The sequence below is a fragment of the Haliotis cracherodii genome, unplaced genomic scaffold (genome assembly GCF_022045235.1).
Source record: "Haliotis cracherodii isolate W230 unplaced genomic scaffold, xgHalCrac1.p SCAF_1, whole genome shotgun sequence".
Taxonomy (NCBI): domain Eukaryota; kingdom Metazoa; phylum Mollusca; class Gastropoda; order Lepetellida; family Haliotidae; genus Haliotis; species Haliotis cracherodii.
The window spans coordinates 20,813,491-20,830,488 of record NW_027266264.1 but is presented as its reverse complement, the minus strand read 5'-3'; the positions used below and the strand labels follow the sequence as shown (position 1 = coordinate 20,830,488).

Sequence of the window (16,998 nt, the reverse complement as noted above, 5' to 3'; positions counted from 1 at the left end):
AACCATTACTGCCTATAGCAGAAACAACATTTACCCACTCATCATGTGTACATTTGGTAAATATTATGGTAAAACTCATGGATATTCTTATTACAATCATATTTCAATTTATTTAATGCTCTTATAGTGTTTAATCTATGTGACATACACTTTTGCATTACAGAAATTGTGATCTTAAAATATGTTCAGAAGTATATGCTATGCAATAGGAGAGTTTCTTCATTGAAGTTATGCACATATATCAAGACACATAACACATGAAGGGAACATGGTCATAGCAGTTTCTGTACATTTCCCTACACAGCAATTCCACATCATTTCAGTGTTGGAAAGAAAGTATTCGAATGTATCTGAAGTTGCTGTAAAATATATATGCCTCACGGGAGTCGAGTCTAAGTCTGTTGTATCCCGAGCTGCAACACAAGAAATCCCACATGTTCAGCGAACCACAGCAATGACTGAAGGACAATCATGTCATCAGAAGCAACATCATGGCTACCATATTCGGCATAATAAGCGCCCAGGCCGCTCTCAAATTAGAAATAGGGGGCTCTTATTAGAATAATATTTGTGTGAAAAAGACAGAGTTGAAAGATAAATTTTGTGGTTTATGCTGACAGCCTGAAATGTTTATATACGACATATACATTTTTTCCTAATTTAATTGCCCGTAATTAAGGGTGGATATAACACACAAGTGCATATTATATGCGAATAAATAAGTCTTATGTACATTGATCAATCAGAAGGGGTGCTAATTGGGATTGTTCACTTGCCAATATATTAGCAAATATCACAGTGGGCTTTTCTCTTCTCAACATTGAATCTGATAGACAGACAGACAAACAGACAGACAGACAGACAGACAGATAGATAAAACACAAAAGTCCAAAGATGAGCTGTATAATTTACTCAACCGGTTTCACGAATATATATATTGTTTCAATTAAATTTCTTAAAATCAAATTGATGACATGACTGTGCTCTTGTCAAGCAGGAACACAACAATGAACAAATGAACATAGCAGGTCATGAGACATGCCTGTGTGGTCTCAATCACCAGCTGTTGGATCAAATCAACAATAACGACAGCTATCAATGCCAGGGATTAGATTTTGAAGTCTTATTAAGGACATTTTCTGAATAGAAAGACCAGATACATACATCGGTATGTGATCTCTGGAAAGCGCAAGGATCACAATGGGGGTGAATGTAGGATTACAAGTCCATGACCAGTGGATCATGGTTACTGAGGAACAGAGCTTTGTGCAGCAATTTGTGGCAACTTACATCTTGCGCCTCATAGATTGCAAAATATTAGACTACATGTTGTAATAACATGAGATTACTGAAGGTAGCGACATCATGACGTACATAATGACAAAAGAAATGAAGAATGTGATAAAGTTTAAACAATTTAATGACCTACAAAAGTTAAGTTTATATATTATCCAACCCCAACATTTGTCTTCTTACTGCCTAAACCTGCCATTTATACTTTTAAAGCAAAAATCTTATGTACATAGCTGTTAATATCCTTTTTGTAGATCTATGTATAAGTTTTAAAATGTCTTCCTGCACATTTACATTTAACTGAATGTATATACTACGAATATCATCTCAAAACTCTGTATAGGAGTGGCTCAGATTTTATTGACATATTTACTGTATTTTTATTTTGAGGTGAATAAGGTGAATAAACAATCTGTCTGTCTGTCTGTCTACATAAGTACATGCTCTAATGCTACTGCCTAGACATGGTTGATCACTTAAAAAATGATTGTGACTACTAAAATTATGCTTGAAACAACAGTGATCCTTGTTAGTAATGAGGCAACAAGAGTTATGTTCATTAAATGTATCAACATGAAAGACATGTTAGTGAAGAATAAACTCAACAAAAAATCAAAATAATTTGGCACATTAATGTTTCAGGTGTACATCATGATAAAGTGCTTTACCTTCACCTAGTGACTACAAATGAAATAGAATGTACATATAGATTATATGTGTCCACATAATACACCAAGTCAGCATGACAGGAACATTACATGTCAGTCCATGTTTATTCACCTGTGTGAATGGCTTTTTAATTTTTGTTACTTGGTTTATGGATTTTTTTCATACTTGATGGTAACAATTATTACAGATTACAATGATTACTCTGTTATACATTTCATCATTCAACATAACAAGCCTTGAAAATGGGCCTATGCCTGCAACACTATTGTGTTATTTAACCGACCCAGAGAGAATAAAATGATTGCACATGATTTTTTTATTGAACATTTGAGAAATTTAATGGTCTACAGAGCTCCAGATAAGCTTTTGGTGTTGTGGTTATTTTACCCATGCATCTTAAAATCATTGGGTATCAGTAATTCTATCTCGGTATTCAAATTTCTGTTTCCCACTTGTTTTTACACATATGGGTATTTAAGTTAAATATTTAAAAAGACTATTCATCTAGTCCCTGCAAACTGGTGTCGTGTGGGTTCGAGAGCTTTGTAGGACTCAAAAATACCACAATACTTCCACAAGAAAGTGTGATGGCAAATGATCTTGATGTAACTGTCATCGTGGAGTTTGGCAAGGTTGACGGAATGCCCGTTTAAAATTTCAAAATAAGTTGCTGATTTGGGAATCGAAAACGCAGGGTTACTTCACAATTTTTTGATGATACGCACAAGTTTTATTTTTGTAGCGTATCTGTAATGTTCATTGCGTATTTGATATGCTTGGATTTTATTTTACTGCGTATTTCTGCATTTCTGATGCGTATTTTACGCAGATACGCAGCTTATCTGGAGCTCTGCAATTCGTATTGATGTTTTTAATTGATGTAATTATTTCACACATGGTATTTTTTGTTTATGTGGGAGCTGTAAACCAGGTGACACAGAAACAAAATAAAATACATTGTTATGCAGAAAGCAGTTAGTGTTACAGGGTAATCACATGCTGTAAGTATTTGTGACATTGAGTTTGATGGTCTCAGCAAGAGGTATAAAATTATGTCTTTACCCAAATTGTCGCACAGTTGCTGATGCAGTATAAAATGATAATGCACTCAAGTCAAGTCAAGTGACAGATACATTGCCAGTGAGGTGAAAGATACTTCTGTGCTTTTAGATCTATCCATCTCAATGAAGAGTGATTGTTTTAAATAATTGATAATGATTGAGTCATTTTGTTCAGGCTGTTTTCAAAGCCAGAAGACTCCTTCTCTGATTGTATTCTGTAAACTATATAAATAAATATTCATAATGCTCCTTTTTATATTTGAGCTATTCACCATTTTAGGATGGAAAGTATAATATTTTGGATGGGGATCTTGAACATCGTTTCTCCAAGTAATCCCTTAAACATAAATAGCTTTTAAGTAGGAAACTTAAGGTCAGTCTCCACAGATACATAAATATGTTGAGACAGTGTGTCAACAAAATAAGCTTGTCCTGTTCTATCTTTCAACTACGAATACACCTTGTCACCTCATGTACAGTAGACGATATGTTCTTTCCCTTCTTGTCTGAAATGTGGCACGATTTTGCCTTGGACTTGACCTAACACTTTCAGATCTGGTCATTAATTGTAGTTGAGGACTATCACGAGGTGTTTGTCTAGCAGATGCAAGAGGGTCAATGTCTTCAGATCTGACTGATGTCCGGGACTGGTGTCCATTCATGAGAGACTGTTCTGTGCCCTGGCGGCTTGTGTAAGGCATAGACATAGTGCTGCTTTTCAAAGAGAAATTAGTAGCCTGTCTGGATACAGATCTGGACAAGTCTGTTCCTTGTCTTGACACTGACCTAAGGAAATCTGTACTTTGTCTTGATGTTGATCGCTTATCAAGGTGAAGTTCTGAAACTTGCCTACTAAATATTGGTTGCTGGTATCGAGGTGTTTTCTGCTTTGGCGAAGTAGGCACAGTGTCTGAATTTGACCTGTTAACTAGCATGTTGCCAGGCCTAGGACTTCTCTTTAATCTTCTTCTGGGACTTCTACTGGGTTTTGTTTGGTAAGTTTTCTCATTCTTATTGGTAGACATGTCAAACCCTAAATGACTATCAACAGTCAAAGTTTGTTCAGAGGAAAACATGCCTTGATACACCTTTCCATCTCTACCAATATTCTCATTGTTGATGCTCTGGGATACAGATTGATACCGCTCATGACTCCTATGCTGTTGTTCATGGTAATGATGAACACCCTTCAGCTGATTCAACAGATTCTCAAGTCCAATAGTATCCTTCTGCAGATCCTGATACTCCTGCTCTGTCTGATACATCTGTTTCTCCTTCTGACTCTTTGCGGTGGACACCTCATCTATCAAGCTGTGTATTCTCTTCAACAGTGGCTCCTGTAGCCGCAGTTTGTCAGCAACTTCCAACTTCTGGATCTCACTCTCTTTACCCTGCAACTGTTCCTCCAGTGCTAGTACACAAAGCTGCTTCTCCTCGACCTTCTCCTCAAGCTGCCTGAGCTTGTCCTCCAGGGTTTCAATTCTTTCATTTGATTCTTTCTCTAGCTTCATCACCTCCAAGTCCTTATTGTCAAGATAATGTTTCAGTGATGCTTTATCTGAGAGGACTCTCTTGACCATGCTACACACATCATTTTCTGCCATTTGCTTCTCAGTTTCGCTAAATTGACTGGAAATATTTGAAAGTATGTTGTCCTTGTTTGACACAACATTCAACATTTCCCTCGCTACTCTGTCTAGGAGCTTAGAGGTTACGTTTAATTCAACAATGTTAAATTCCCTTATTCCTTGACTATGGAGGTAGGTCACCAGTCTAAGATAGATATGCTCGATTATTGATCGCAAACTTTTTATGACACTGACATCTTCTTCGTTATGGAAATCTTCAAGTGTCTGCACTGCCTTTTCCAGTACAGTACTGCTCTGGCTTCTGTTTGGAGGATCATAACTGGGCTCTATATCTGTATTATCATCAGGGACGAAATCACCGTCCCTAGTGTACACGATACCTGGAAGATATTAATGCTAATATATATAAGCAGACTATACCAAGTAAACACAAATTATCCATCATGCCATAATCCACATGTTATAGACAAAATAAATGTGTCTGAAAGGTCCTTATTGGATGACTGAACATGAAGGACTCCATGACCTCCTTCATTTCAATTACTGAGAGCACATGCAAAAATCATGTTCAGAAGATTCCACCAGAAAGGTTTCTTTATAAAATGAAGTTAAGGAGTAACAATGTGTGACCTGGCTATTGTTTATTATATGTCAGTGGAACATTAGTCATAGTATCAACCCCTGGTGTAGTCCAGAGTCATGTAGGGTTGTTCATTTGTTGACGGATGAGCATTGTTAGGCAGTATTCACTAGTAAGGCCTGGACTCCTGGCTGCAGTGGAAGGCATGGGAATATGTACAGCAATATGTTGAACAAGGGAGATAACATACGTCTCTGCTGGTTGTAGAATGTCTCCAACTCATCTTTGATCCAGGGTGCCTGTCTCTCCAGCACTCGCAGTAGGGTGGGGAAGGCATTGGGACCACGGCGGGGCAAGACCGACAGAAACTTGGCATTCTTGGCTTCTACGGTCACCTCACACTGAAAAATATTGTCATCAAGTCTCCATGTCATATTTCAGTGTCAGTTTATATGGTCAGTCTCTTTGAACAGAAGTTGACATTGTAAACTAGGGTCAAGGTCTTTAGAAACAACATGGAGTAGTACATTGTTAAAGCAAACACAGATACAATCTGGGCCAAAACCTTTTGAGTCTACTTGCCCAGATATGGCTCTAAGCATAATTTTCAGTGGAGTCCAGTGGACAATTATTACCTTAGACAACTTAAGAACAAAAATAAGTTTACTAGATTCAGGCCTTGTGCCTTGGGTTTGTTCATAGTGATTCATAAACACGTGCTCATGATATAGTTGGAATTGTACAACCGACTCTGCTTTCGGCAGAGATTTCTTATGAATATGGAAAGGGTTTTGATGCTTTATTTGTTAAACCTAATCACAAGTTCAATCCATATCACTGTAACTGTCTGTTTTATCTGAAATGGACAGAAAGTAACACTACCAGTTTCCATGGTACAGTATATATGTTTGTTTATTTGTTTGTTTGTTGTTTAACATGGCACTCAGCAATATTCCAGCTATCTGTAAATAATCGTCTGTATCAGACAATCCAGTGATTGATATCATGAGCATCGATCTAGGCATTTGGGATACAATGACATGCATCAACCAAGTCAGCAAGCCTGACCACCCAATCCTGTTAGGCACCTCTTACGACAAGCATAGTCGCCTCTTATGACAAGCATGGGTTGCTGAAGTCCTATTCTAACCCGGATCTTCACAGGTCATACAGCATATGTCATGAAACTAGTCACTGCGATACATGTTCATGTTTGACAATACCAAGAAGTGGATATAAACTTAAGTTCCAAATATATCCATGACTGTGAATTACATGTTTATGAATACTTGGGGAATCCAAAAAAGAGTACTGAACTATGGAGACAATGGAACAATTTCACCAGTCCCGTGGTGTTTTAATGAATGAAGCATATAATGGTAAACAAATGCTATATAAGAAATGTAAATCAATGCCTGTCCCAAGAATGTGTTTTTAATTTAAACTTTCTGTTCAATTGTTAGGTATTTCATTACTGGTGAGGGGGAGGTAGGGTAGCCAAGTGGTAAAAGCGTTTTCTTGTCACATCAGAGGCCTGGGTTTGATTCCCTGCATGGATACAATGTTTGAAGCCCATATCTGGTGTCCCCTGTCCTGATTTTGCTGATATATTGCTATAAGGGTCATAAAAACATACTCACACACTCATTATTGGTGAGACCAGTAAATATGCATGTCCAGTGTCAATGACTCATTAACATTATTGTTTGATGTATATTAGAAATGAGCAAAATAAATGCCTATATTTAAAATTTATTGTCCATGAATACCAATTAGTCGGTCAATAACTGAACACATACATATACAGATTGTCCCATCACCCCATGCTTCTTTAAACCTAAAACTAAAAATGCAGATCTTGAAAATGATCAGAAAATGTTACAAACTATGTTTTTTATGATTATGATGCATATTCGATGCAAGTTGGTGGTCCCACTGTTAATATTTATTCCTAGTTGAAAATCTTGACCACAGAATTTCAAGTCATATGAATGTTTTGTTAAAAAATATGAAAATGTTAGTGTCTACCAGACCTGGGTATTGGAAGGCCCTTCTGATATGAAACGTATCACGATACCCCAAAACGACATCCAATACGTGTTAGCAATACACATAAGGACTGCTGTGTGGCAAAGTAGTGTTATTTTCATATAATGCAATGCTTTCATACATATATATTGTTTTATTGTCTAATATTCAGTTTAATATAAAAAAAGAGTAAAATAGTCACTGGTTAAAATCCATTAAATCCTACAGAAATTGAAACATAAATTTTCACATTTCAGTGTACTTATGTTCATGCAGAGTAGTAATTAGTAAACATGACACATTCCTAAACTAAACTGGGAGAAATAATTCTCAAAAATATTTAATATTAAATCACTCGTAAGTAAAAAGCCTAACTTTGGAATGTAAATTATTATTTTTATTAACTTATGGTGTTATAATATTTATTTATCCGATACTAGCCAAGACTATTGGTACATTGTATAGGCATCAAGGACCAATGTCTACCTGTCTACCGGTATTGCTGATCCACGACTAGTGTCTACTGGCATGAACATGTCTTTCGGCTTCTATTTTTTTATAAGATTTTAGTCTGAATGTAATGACTAATATTAGCCTAGGCAGAAGGTCTCGGCTTTGGACTGGTGAGTCATGGACTGCATGTAGGTTTAATTTACAATAAAAATTCAATGAAAACATGTTTGTGTGAAAACCAAATATGGTACTAAATATACTTGACCACACCAATTTTTCACTATTCCATACAACTATATTGTACAGTTATAGAAAATTAAGAATAAAAAACCAAATCATAGCCTAATTTTTGGGCATCCTTATAATCAACTACTGATTATACTGAATACTGGAAAAAAATCAATGACCCCAGGATCCCCTAAAACTACATATGAGATGAGAAACAGCTTCCTTCATGTCAAATGAGATGTGTGTGTAACATGTTAAAGGTGCATACCACAGTCACTAGGATATATCTATATCTGTAATTTACTTTAAATGTCATCTGTGAGATTATCCTTCAATAAATCTATGACATCTGAATGTGATATGTCTATTTTTATTACCAATGTCTGAGTTGCAGTAATCTCTATGCATACAACTTCACTAACCTGGCTTGGCATGCTAGATAAATATCTGCAAAACTAAAATATATCGATCGTCTTTGTAAGTAATTGAAAACAATTACATTCGGAACTGACCATTCAATGTTAAAGAGGAATGGAGTGGGAGAGGCTTTTTTGTTGTGGAAAACTATTGTTCAGAAATTAAAAATTATATAATCATTTGATATTGAGAATAACCAAATAATTTTAATTTTAGGCCAGATAAATTTTGTTTCCTGTTTGAAAGATTTTCCAGGCTGGGTTAAATGATGATCAAATTAGAAGAGTCCATGTAAAGGATATACATTTCATTTTCGTTTTCCCCATATATATGGTTTCATTTATAATTTAAAGAAAACTAATAATCAATGTATAAAAATGTATATTTCAAATCAAACACAACTTTGTATCTTCAATTTGACTTTAGCAAACTTTCTGGCAAGATAATAGAAAAAGCCAAACCAATTTCTTGTTTTACAGAATATTTCACATTGCATGTTTTATCCATTTAGAATGTTAGTGTCACAAGAAATGGAGCAATTTGATCTTAAAAAAGAAGCTGAAAGTTGTTTGTTCATGGATGATGTTTCAAATAAAGAAGTCTGAACAATTTGAGAGTTGCATATTGCACTGTTCACTGCCAGACAGGGGAGCTGAAAGACTTACTGTGATCTCCTCCTTAAGGTCGAGATCTAGAATCCCTTGTGATATGAACTCTCCAAGGAAAGTCTCACTCAGCATGATACCTTCAACCAACACATTGTGGAACTTCTGCAGAGTCAACCGTTCTTTGGCATTCATTGCCACAGACTTCAGTCAACCAATCTTCAGTGTTAATGTGATCCGCTTCACCAGTGATACCATTTTAATTATATTGCTAATTGACATACCAATTGATAAATATAGAGATTGGATCATCCAATCACTGTTGTGATGTAACATAGAGTGTTATTGCCCCAGCGTTCCTGAACTCTCCTTGCGTCTGTCAGCAGTGTCTGGAATGGGTCTAGTTAAGTTTCATCTTCACATGAAAAACAAAAGTAATTTCCATAGTCTTGAAAACATATATCCATCTTTATGGCACGTACACTGTCATATTGTCATTGGATCTCACGAGTACACCTAATACCACACTTTTGTAGTCAGTGTTCCTGACAACTCTCTTCACTTTCGTATGTTAGATGAAATCTTTCAGTCATACTTAACTAGTCATTCGTCGAACACCTGGGTCTAGCCGTGACGTAAAGCCAAGTAACCTGATTCACATATATCACATATATCAGGTCTAGATGGTTTCAACTGGTGCACTGCTCTACACGGTCGCTGTGAACACTAACCTACCTAGCAGCAACAAAACAAAAGATAAGAAATATAAATGACACATTATCTTTTACCCCTGCCACGTTGAGTTTTGGAGTTGGTCCAAGTCAGCATTATTGTACAGATCTCATCTGCAGTGTTTGATTATGATTATAATATGACAACTCACATGATTAGGATTGTGCTCTATTCTCGAGGGAGCTCGAGAGGAGCACACTCTTTGTGTTGATGCATTGATTACTAAAAGCCTGTGATATATCACCAGCAGGAGCCTTAAATAACAATTATTATCTTATGTTTTCTGGTTTTCGGATTATTGTTCCCTACACAAAATTTGTAGAGTTAAATATCTTTAGCTAACCTGGCCAAAAATGCCTGGTGAGCTTATGTCTTCGCATGTTGCCTATTGTCTTTAATTTTTTTCACTTTGTTCACTTCTTCTATGAAATGGCTGGATGGATTTAGCTGACATTTCTTGTGGATGTTTTCGTAAAAACTGGAATTTCATTATGGCCACCAGGTAGCCATTTTAATTTTAGAAATGATAAAAAAATCTTCTTCTCCAAATCATAAAGGGCCAGATTGAGGCCTGAAACCTTTTGAGTGAGCTGTCACCATATGTATAGTGGGGCGGTTTAGGCAAACATTGTGCACCAAACTTGGCTCACTTTGTTCTACTGGATTGTATAAGCAGTTACATACAGTGGTTCATCCATGGCAAGCATAGGTATCTGACCTGGATTCCATTGCTAAAAAGCCTTTTTAACCACATGAATTGAATGCTGTGTCATAGCAACAGACTAGCACATTCTAGAATATTGGCATGAAGGCAATTGTTGTTGGAGAATATGTTGTATGATAATGACGTACTGAATGCTGCCTATGAGAGGAAATCATTGTTCCCCTTGACCCCCTTCGTATGATATGACCACTTTTACTCATGGTCAAGTACCGTGTTCACACTATCTACATCTTGGGTCAAAGGTCCTTTGAAATGAGCCACATGAATACAAGGGCTGCAACGAATACTCTGTGAGGCGAATACGATACACATCACGCAGTTGATGTATTTTTTATTATATTCAGCAAAACAATAACAAAATAATGTTTTTGCTATGGTTTGACAGTGTTAATGATTATTGTAATATTATACATTTATATACTGCACTTATCCAGGTACTAGTATCTGCTAAAATGCGACAATGACCAGTGACTACATTACTCTAACTAAATATATAACAGTGCATATAATTAGTTCTGATGAATATTTTGTTAAAGAACACTCATTTAATTTTTCGATTCTTGTGTCCATCAATAACGAATTCAAGTCATGAATGGATACGGTCCGATTCCCCGAATACATGAGTGAATCTTAACAGCCCTTATAATTACCCATCTTGCTAAAAAAGGATGGGGGTACATAATTATATACCGTGGGCTGCATGAATCTGGTTTTCCTTGTTTGTGTGCTTTCTTCAGTCAAAAGAACAACATGTGATATCCCCTTCCCTTCAGCTGTTGGATGCTGCAATGCAGGGACCATGAAGTGAATATCTTGCTGTTGTAGCTCAGGATTATGATAGATGTTATCCTTTGGTGGGCATACCACATCTTCGTCTTCATGAACACCACAAACTGTGTTGGCTATATCATTTGAAATAGGGGCGGTCGGGTAGCCTAGTGGTTAAAGCGTTCGCTCGTCACGCCGAAGACCCGGGTTCGATTCCCGACATGGGTACAATGTGTGAAGCCCATTTCTGGTGTCCCCCGCCGTGATATTGCTGAAATATTGCTAAAAGCGGCGTAAAACCATATTCACTCACTCATTTGAAATACACCACACACGGTCATACGAAATGCCTACACCCATTTTGTGAAATTAGATTGAATGTTGTGTTCAATACCAAGTAAACTGGGACTGGCGTTTCTCAGTCTCTGTGGTGTCTTTGTGTTGATGAGCTGGTGCCCCTAGATTTCATGAATTGAAAACACAATGTTCTGAGATAGTTTGGGACGCTTGAGACTGTATCTCTTGTTGAGGATTGTTTGAATACCTGGTCCATCCAATGTCATACTGACATCAGCTTTCACAGAGGCAGGTACAGAACATGTCCGTCAGAAGGAAATGTTGCTTTGAAAATTTGTTTCAACCTGAAGACATCTCTGCAGATAACTGTTGCTGCTCTAGCTGGCATTAATGATTCAGAATAAAATTTTTGACTGTAGGCATGTTTCAGTACTGGTCCAGTATCTTCGTCAGATTGCAATGTGACCTTTTTGCTTTGATTGTGAGCTCTCAAATGTGGAATTGGTGACATGATTTGATTCCAGTCTTGTTGTGTGTACAGTTACAGAATTTAACCAAGTTCATGCAGTCTAATAGATTCCCAACATCTGCCTTATGGCAAGCAGAACTTGCTTCAAATGAATGAATTTTAGTACCAAAAGCCAATACTTTCAGTGAGACATTTCTTGGAATTGTTCAAGATGTACAAATGATACTGATATTGTGGACAAGCGTTTGACACTATCTGAAGATGAACTAATTTCATGGCCATCTTGGCCATTTTTGTCACCACCATTAGATTTGAATTATATACAGCATTGTTGCAATTAATCCTGCATAATTTACTAATGTTGACAAGATGATTATGATATGTTTAGTATTGATTGGTATCATAAGAGATTTAAATCAACTTGGTGACTATCTTGGATTTTTTTACCACCAGGGGGCGCTGCTGAGGTGGATCCATATCCAGAAATGTTAGGAATGGTTCATCGTATAAGTGTGCCAAGTTTTTTGCTTTTAACTCAAAGTTCACAATTTTGACAAAATCCAGCCTTACCCACCCGACTAGTCGTACCAAGGCATCTTGATTGGAAGCCAAATATGACTGCCAGTAGCCATGTTGAAAAATACACCACTTTGCTGTGTACCATGCTTGTACCCACCAAAGATGACACCTGAATTTGTTCAAAAGGTTTGAATCTCACAGCGGCCATAGCAATGCTGACAGCACCTTTTGTTACACGGCTGTCTGTTAACATTTTGAACCGTTGACAACATATTCAGGTGAGCTACAATACTGTGGCACTATTTTTTTACATATTATTATATGTAAATAGATTCTATGTAGATGACTCTTCAATTCCTTTCATCATCCCTCCCCTCAATTCAAACTTGTCAATTTGCTCCTCAGTTAGTAATCCAACTATACCTTCGCCTTGTACTTTAACAACTGTGCTGAAGACTGGTTACATTTTCTACTGGAAATGATGCCAAAAGACAAGGCGAGAAGATAAAAAAATATTTGTCATAAACTTCTACGTGTGTGAGTGTGACCTTGTTCAGGGTTTCTGACATGCTGTGCATGTTGATAAATTGCTCAGCTGCCAAGATACTTGGTAAATTATCCCATTGGGACCTTGGTTAGCCCGGGTTCCCAACACTCTAGTTCTTTTGAAAAGTGGCTACTAAATTGGACCTGGTGGTCAGACTGGGCAGAGTTACATCGCTAATTGCGTGTCATCCTTTGTACTGTGTTGGACATTGCTCATATTCAGTCATAATGTCATCCACTGGTCATCATGTGGGCTGGTAGCAAACGGAAATGCCGGTCCTGAATGAAGATTTCTGGTCCCATGATTGCTAATAATAGCTCTAGGACTGTTTTCACCTGTTTTTGAAGTTAGTGATGTATGTCAAAGTAGCAATGATGACATAAAAAAAATTTAAACATCAACTCTCCAGGTACTGCAATGACTATCATATATTCTAGTATTGGCTGATAAGAAGTTAGAAAACGTCAATATCCAGTATAAAGCAGAGAACGAAAACACTCACTCACTCACTCACTCACTCACTCAGAAATACATCTTTCATGTCATTTTTATTATGTTAAGATAAAAAAATAATCACTAACACTAGTTGGCTCTCCCTGAAGTCACTTTAGATGGTTCATCAGTAGGGATGATATAAACATGCTTGTCTCAATAGCGCCATTGCGTTGATTTACGTTTGGTCAATATCTTAGATGAGGTCTTTGGAGAAGTCCGACATTGTAAAACATACCTTCTTGTGGATTTTGTTTTGTGGTGTTTATGATAGCAAGAGGGTCTCTGCTGGAAACCATCAATGTTTGAACTGATGTCCTTGGATCTCAAGGATGAGCTGGACTGTTGGCTAGCAGACACAGATCTGGAGTCCCTGTAGACGCCCCTCAGTGAATCTCCAGTTACCTCTCTGCTGATTGTAGTTCCTGGTCTGCTTACACTGGTCAGAGACACATTTGTACTTTGTGGTCTAACCAGGGCTGCAGTCATCAACGGCATTGCTGTTGATCTATTACCTATCGAAAGCTTCTCTTGATGATTGCTTGGAGTCAGAAAATGGCATCTGGACGTATTTTGACCTGATGGTCTTTGACTGAGTCTGTCGACTGGTCTAGGGCTCTTTTTTATTTTTCCAGTAGTTTTGTGGATATTGGTCAGTGTAATATGCACCTCACATCTACCGGTAGATGGATCAGTGTGGAAATGGTGAGTTTGACCATGTGCATCAAGCTCATTTGTCCTTGCAGTTTCACTCCCCTTCATGAACCTGGGTGTATCATCATTACAACCATGCCCTTGTAGATGTAGATGTTGACTGTTTCTCTCATTGTCAAATCTCCTCTCCATGAGGGATTCTTGTTTTCTCTGCTTTTCAATCTCATCCAGCTTAATTTTCAGTGCAGTCTGAGTGTTTTCCAGCAACTTTATGTATTTATTTTTTTCTTGTTGGTCTTCTTCAAGCCATTTTAGTTTCCTTTCCATCTCAATCATGCCTTCAAGTGTCCTCTCCATGCTTTCAATATTAGATTTCATACCCTGTATGATTTCATACAAACTGTTGGCTTCTTTTTCCTCTTGGGTAAATAGGCTTGAGATAGCCAAGAGAGTTGTGTCTTGATTTGATATTATTTCTATGATCTCACTAACAACCATCTCCAGAATGTCTTCTGGGACTTCGGACAAAGCCAGATCATATTCCTTCACACCTCTGCTGTCTAAATACACTGCAAGCCTTTTATAAACTCTAGCTACAATCAGTTTCTGTTCTCTGACCATGCTGCTCTCCTCCTCATGGAAGGAACTATTTGTCTTGGTATTTTTCTCCCCATTGGAGATAATTGTGTTTGAGGTGTCAGATGTTGAGAGTGGGTCATTCTTACAATCTTTGTTGTCAAGGAATCCAAACACTGCAATGTTTAAAAAGAAATATCTTGTCATTTGATTTATATATAGCATGGTTAGCTTTTTGTCAACATGTTATTGATGAAATAAACTTTGATTATTCTCTGGAGTTAATGTTTTGATTTCAGTCTTGAGTATCCACTGAATTGATTCCATTGGGCGCAAAAGGCAAAACAGTGATGAAAATTGTATGAATGGATCACCGAAAATGCTCACTAGAAAGGGTATCTTGCTTGGTTGATGTATGTCATCGATCCCAATGGCATGGATCTATGCTCATGATATCAATCACAGAATTGTCTGGTCCAGACTTGATTACTTACAGACCGCCGTCATATAGCTGGAATATTGCCGAGTGCAGCGTCAACCAACCAACCAACCACCTTCATTTCATAGACCATGGTGTAATTTTAGCTCTATAGATCACTAAGAGCCATAATTCAAATAAGGAAGATACATGTACCTTCATCAAATATGTGGCAGTGGTTGGATCCATATTGTGATGTTTTCAGATATATATTTACTGCAACTCATTTCACAATAATTGTTTCCTCTCATGGCATACCGGGATTGTTGTAGTCAATAACTGGTGCCAGTTTGTTGAAATACGCCTCCATTTCTTCCGCAATCCAAGGATATACATCTTTCAATTGTCTGATGCAGTCATCATATGCTTGTGGTCCACATTTTGGCAGAATGGAGAGGAATCGGGCAGTCTTGGCATTTGAAGTTGGCCCACTCTGTAAATGACATATCTATTGCAGGGCTTGTTTTAAGATACTTGATTAAACCAGATTAACCTATTGGGTCAGACTATAAATATGTTCAATCATGTTCTTTACCACCATTGTTTAAATATTTCTTCCATGAAGGGATTGAGGTGGAACTGGTGGGATAACCACAGCTTTGTCATGTAAATATTAATAAACAAACAAGTTGCAGTCAAGCTTGACTTCTTAGGACAAGTATATCTTGAACAATATGACACAATAACTAGATTTAGACATAATGAAACTCAGCTTTATATGGACTACAAAGCGTTGTGGTATGTGTTTAGTTACTTACCAGAATCTCCTCGATGTCACCCTCATGCAGAACTCCCTTCTGTAGGAATGGTGCGAGAAACATTTCATTCACCCTTAAATCACGCATCAATTTGACGTGGAAAAACTGCAGGGTAGACTTGTGGTTTTTCTTCATTGTGGAACAGATATCCTTTCAGTGAGAAGGTATACAAACTGTTGAAATAGCAGTCTTTATCTATGTTGATACCAATACACTGTGTGTTTATTGCTTATACAATACTGCAGGGCAAATTGTCTATTATTAGGTCTGACTGATCTTTGAGGGGGGAATAAATTGAAACCACTTGGCAAAGTGTGGTGTCTCTTATTTTGTCTTACAGAGATCAAGACAGCAGAAAGGTACACATGACTGATGGATTTGAAACGATAGGAACTGATATTACCTATGTTGGGTAAAAGAAATAACAAAATATAACATGTTAGAATTATTAATCATTGCTATAAGATGGACATTTTAATTGGTATCTTTTGATGAACATGCAACATCTGCTAATTCATGCTGTAGTACAGGGTTTCAGATAGCTTTAGTTTCTTGGACATTGACTGCTTGTCATAGACAATGCCCTCAGAGATTTCTTTAAAATTTGTTAATGAAAAAAGAAAAATGCTGTCACAATGTTAATGAAATCATGGAAATGTCCTGTCGCCATATTTAGCAATGGTATCTTTTTTTATGAAAAACAGATGATTTAAAAAAGAGATTGTTCACTCATGTATAATCTTGAAAAACAGTTGTGATGTCATTTAATCAGGAAACATTTATGTAACAGCGATGGCACTTGTACCAACATAACTGTATGTTAGACTAACAGTGGTGTATGTGAGAATATAAGAAGAAATGATTTCATTTTAGGTCACATTTATTTTATTCTCCCATTAACATATACATGTATGTTTTGGTAGGTCAGAATTAAGTTAATGTACAGTAAACTACGTTTATAACGAACATGCTTATAACGAACTGATGGATACAACGAACATTTTTTTTGGTCCCGACCATTTGCTGTTAATACATGTATATATGCTTATAACGAACTATGT

General features: G+C 37.0%; 3 protein-coding genes across 3 annotated transcripts in view; 1 reads left to right on the top strand and 2 right to left on the bottom strand.

The window, feature by feature from the left end:
• LOC139461695 (uncharacterized) overlaps nucleotides 1-16,998 on the top strand; it is a 162,351-nt gene that overhangs the window by 75,162 nt on the left and 70,191 nt on the right. The gene's annotated exons all lie outside the window — the stretch shown is intronic.
• On the bottom strand, nucleotides 3,488-9,118 carry LOC139461653 (uncharacterized). Its single transcript, XM_071243116.1, has 3 exons — nucleotides 8,984-9,118; nucleotides 5,443-5,593; nucleotides 3,488-4,992 (listed from the first exon to the last, which is right to left on the bottom strand). Exons 1-3 carry the CDS (start codon nucleotides 9,116-9,118, stop codon nucleotides 3,488-3,490), a joined length of 1,791 nt encoding a protein of 596 aa, XP_071099217.1.
• LOC139470701 (uncharacterized) lies at nucleotides 11,117-16,072 on the bottom strand. Its single transcript, XM_071252965.1, has 4 exons — nucleotides 15,938-16,072; nucleotides 15,438-15,612; nucleotides 13,710-14,877; nucleotides 11,117-11,162 (listed from the first exon to the last, which is right to left on the bottom strand). The coding sequence occupies exons 1-4, from the start codon at nucleotides 16,070-16,072 to the stop codon at nucleotides 11,117-11,119; spliced, it is 1,524 nt and encodes a 507-aa protein (XP_071109066.1).

Coding starts and splice junctions, on each gene's coding strand:
- LOC139461653 (XM_071243116.1), bottom strand. CDS start 9,118: ATGAATGCCAAAGAACGGTTGACTCTGCAGAAGTTCCACAATGTGTTG. Junction 5,594..8,983: donor ACCTTAAGGAGGAGATCACA/GTAAGTCTTTCA, acceptor AATATTTTTCAG/TGTGAGGTGACCGTAGAAGC. Junction 4,993..5,442: donor ATTCTACAACCAGCAGAGAC/GTATGTTATCTC, acceptor AATATCTTCCAG/GTATCGTGTACACTAGGGAC.
- LOC139470701 (XM_071252965.1), bottom strand. CDS start 16,072: ATGAAGAAAAACCACAAGTCTACCCTGCAGTTTTTCCACGTCAAATTG. Junction 14,878..15,437: donor TATTGACTACAACAATCCCG/GTATGCCATGAG, acceptor TAAACATTGCAG/TGTTTGGATTCCTTGACAAC. Junction 11,163..13,709: donor AAAACAAAATCCACAAGAAG/GTATGTTTTACA, acceptor CCTGCATTGCAG/CATCCAACAGCTGAAGGGAA.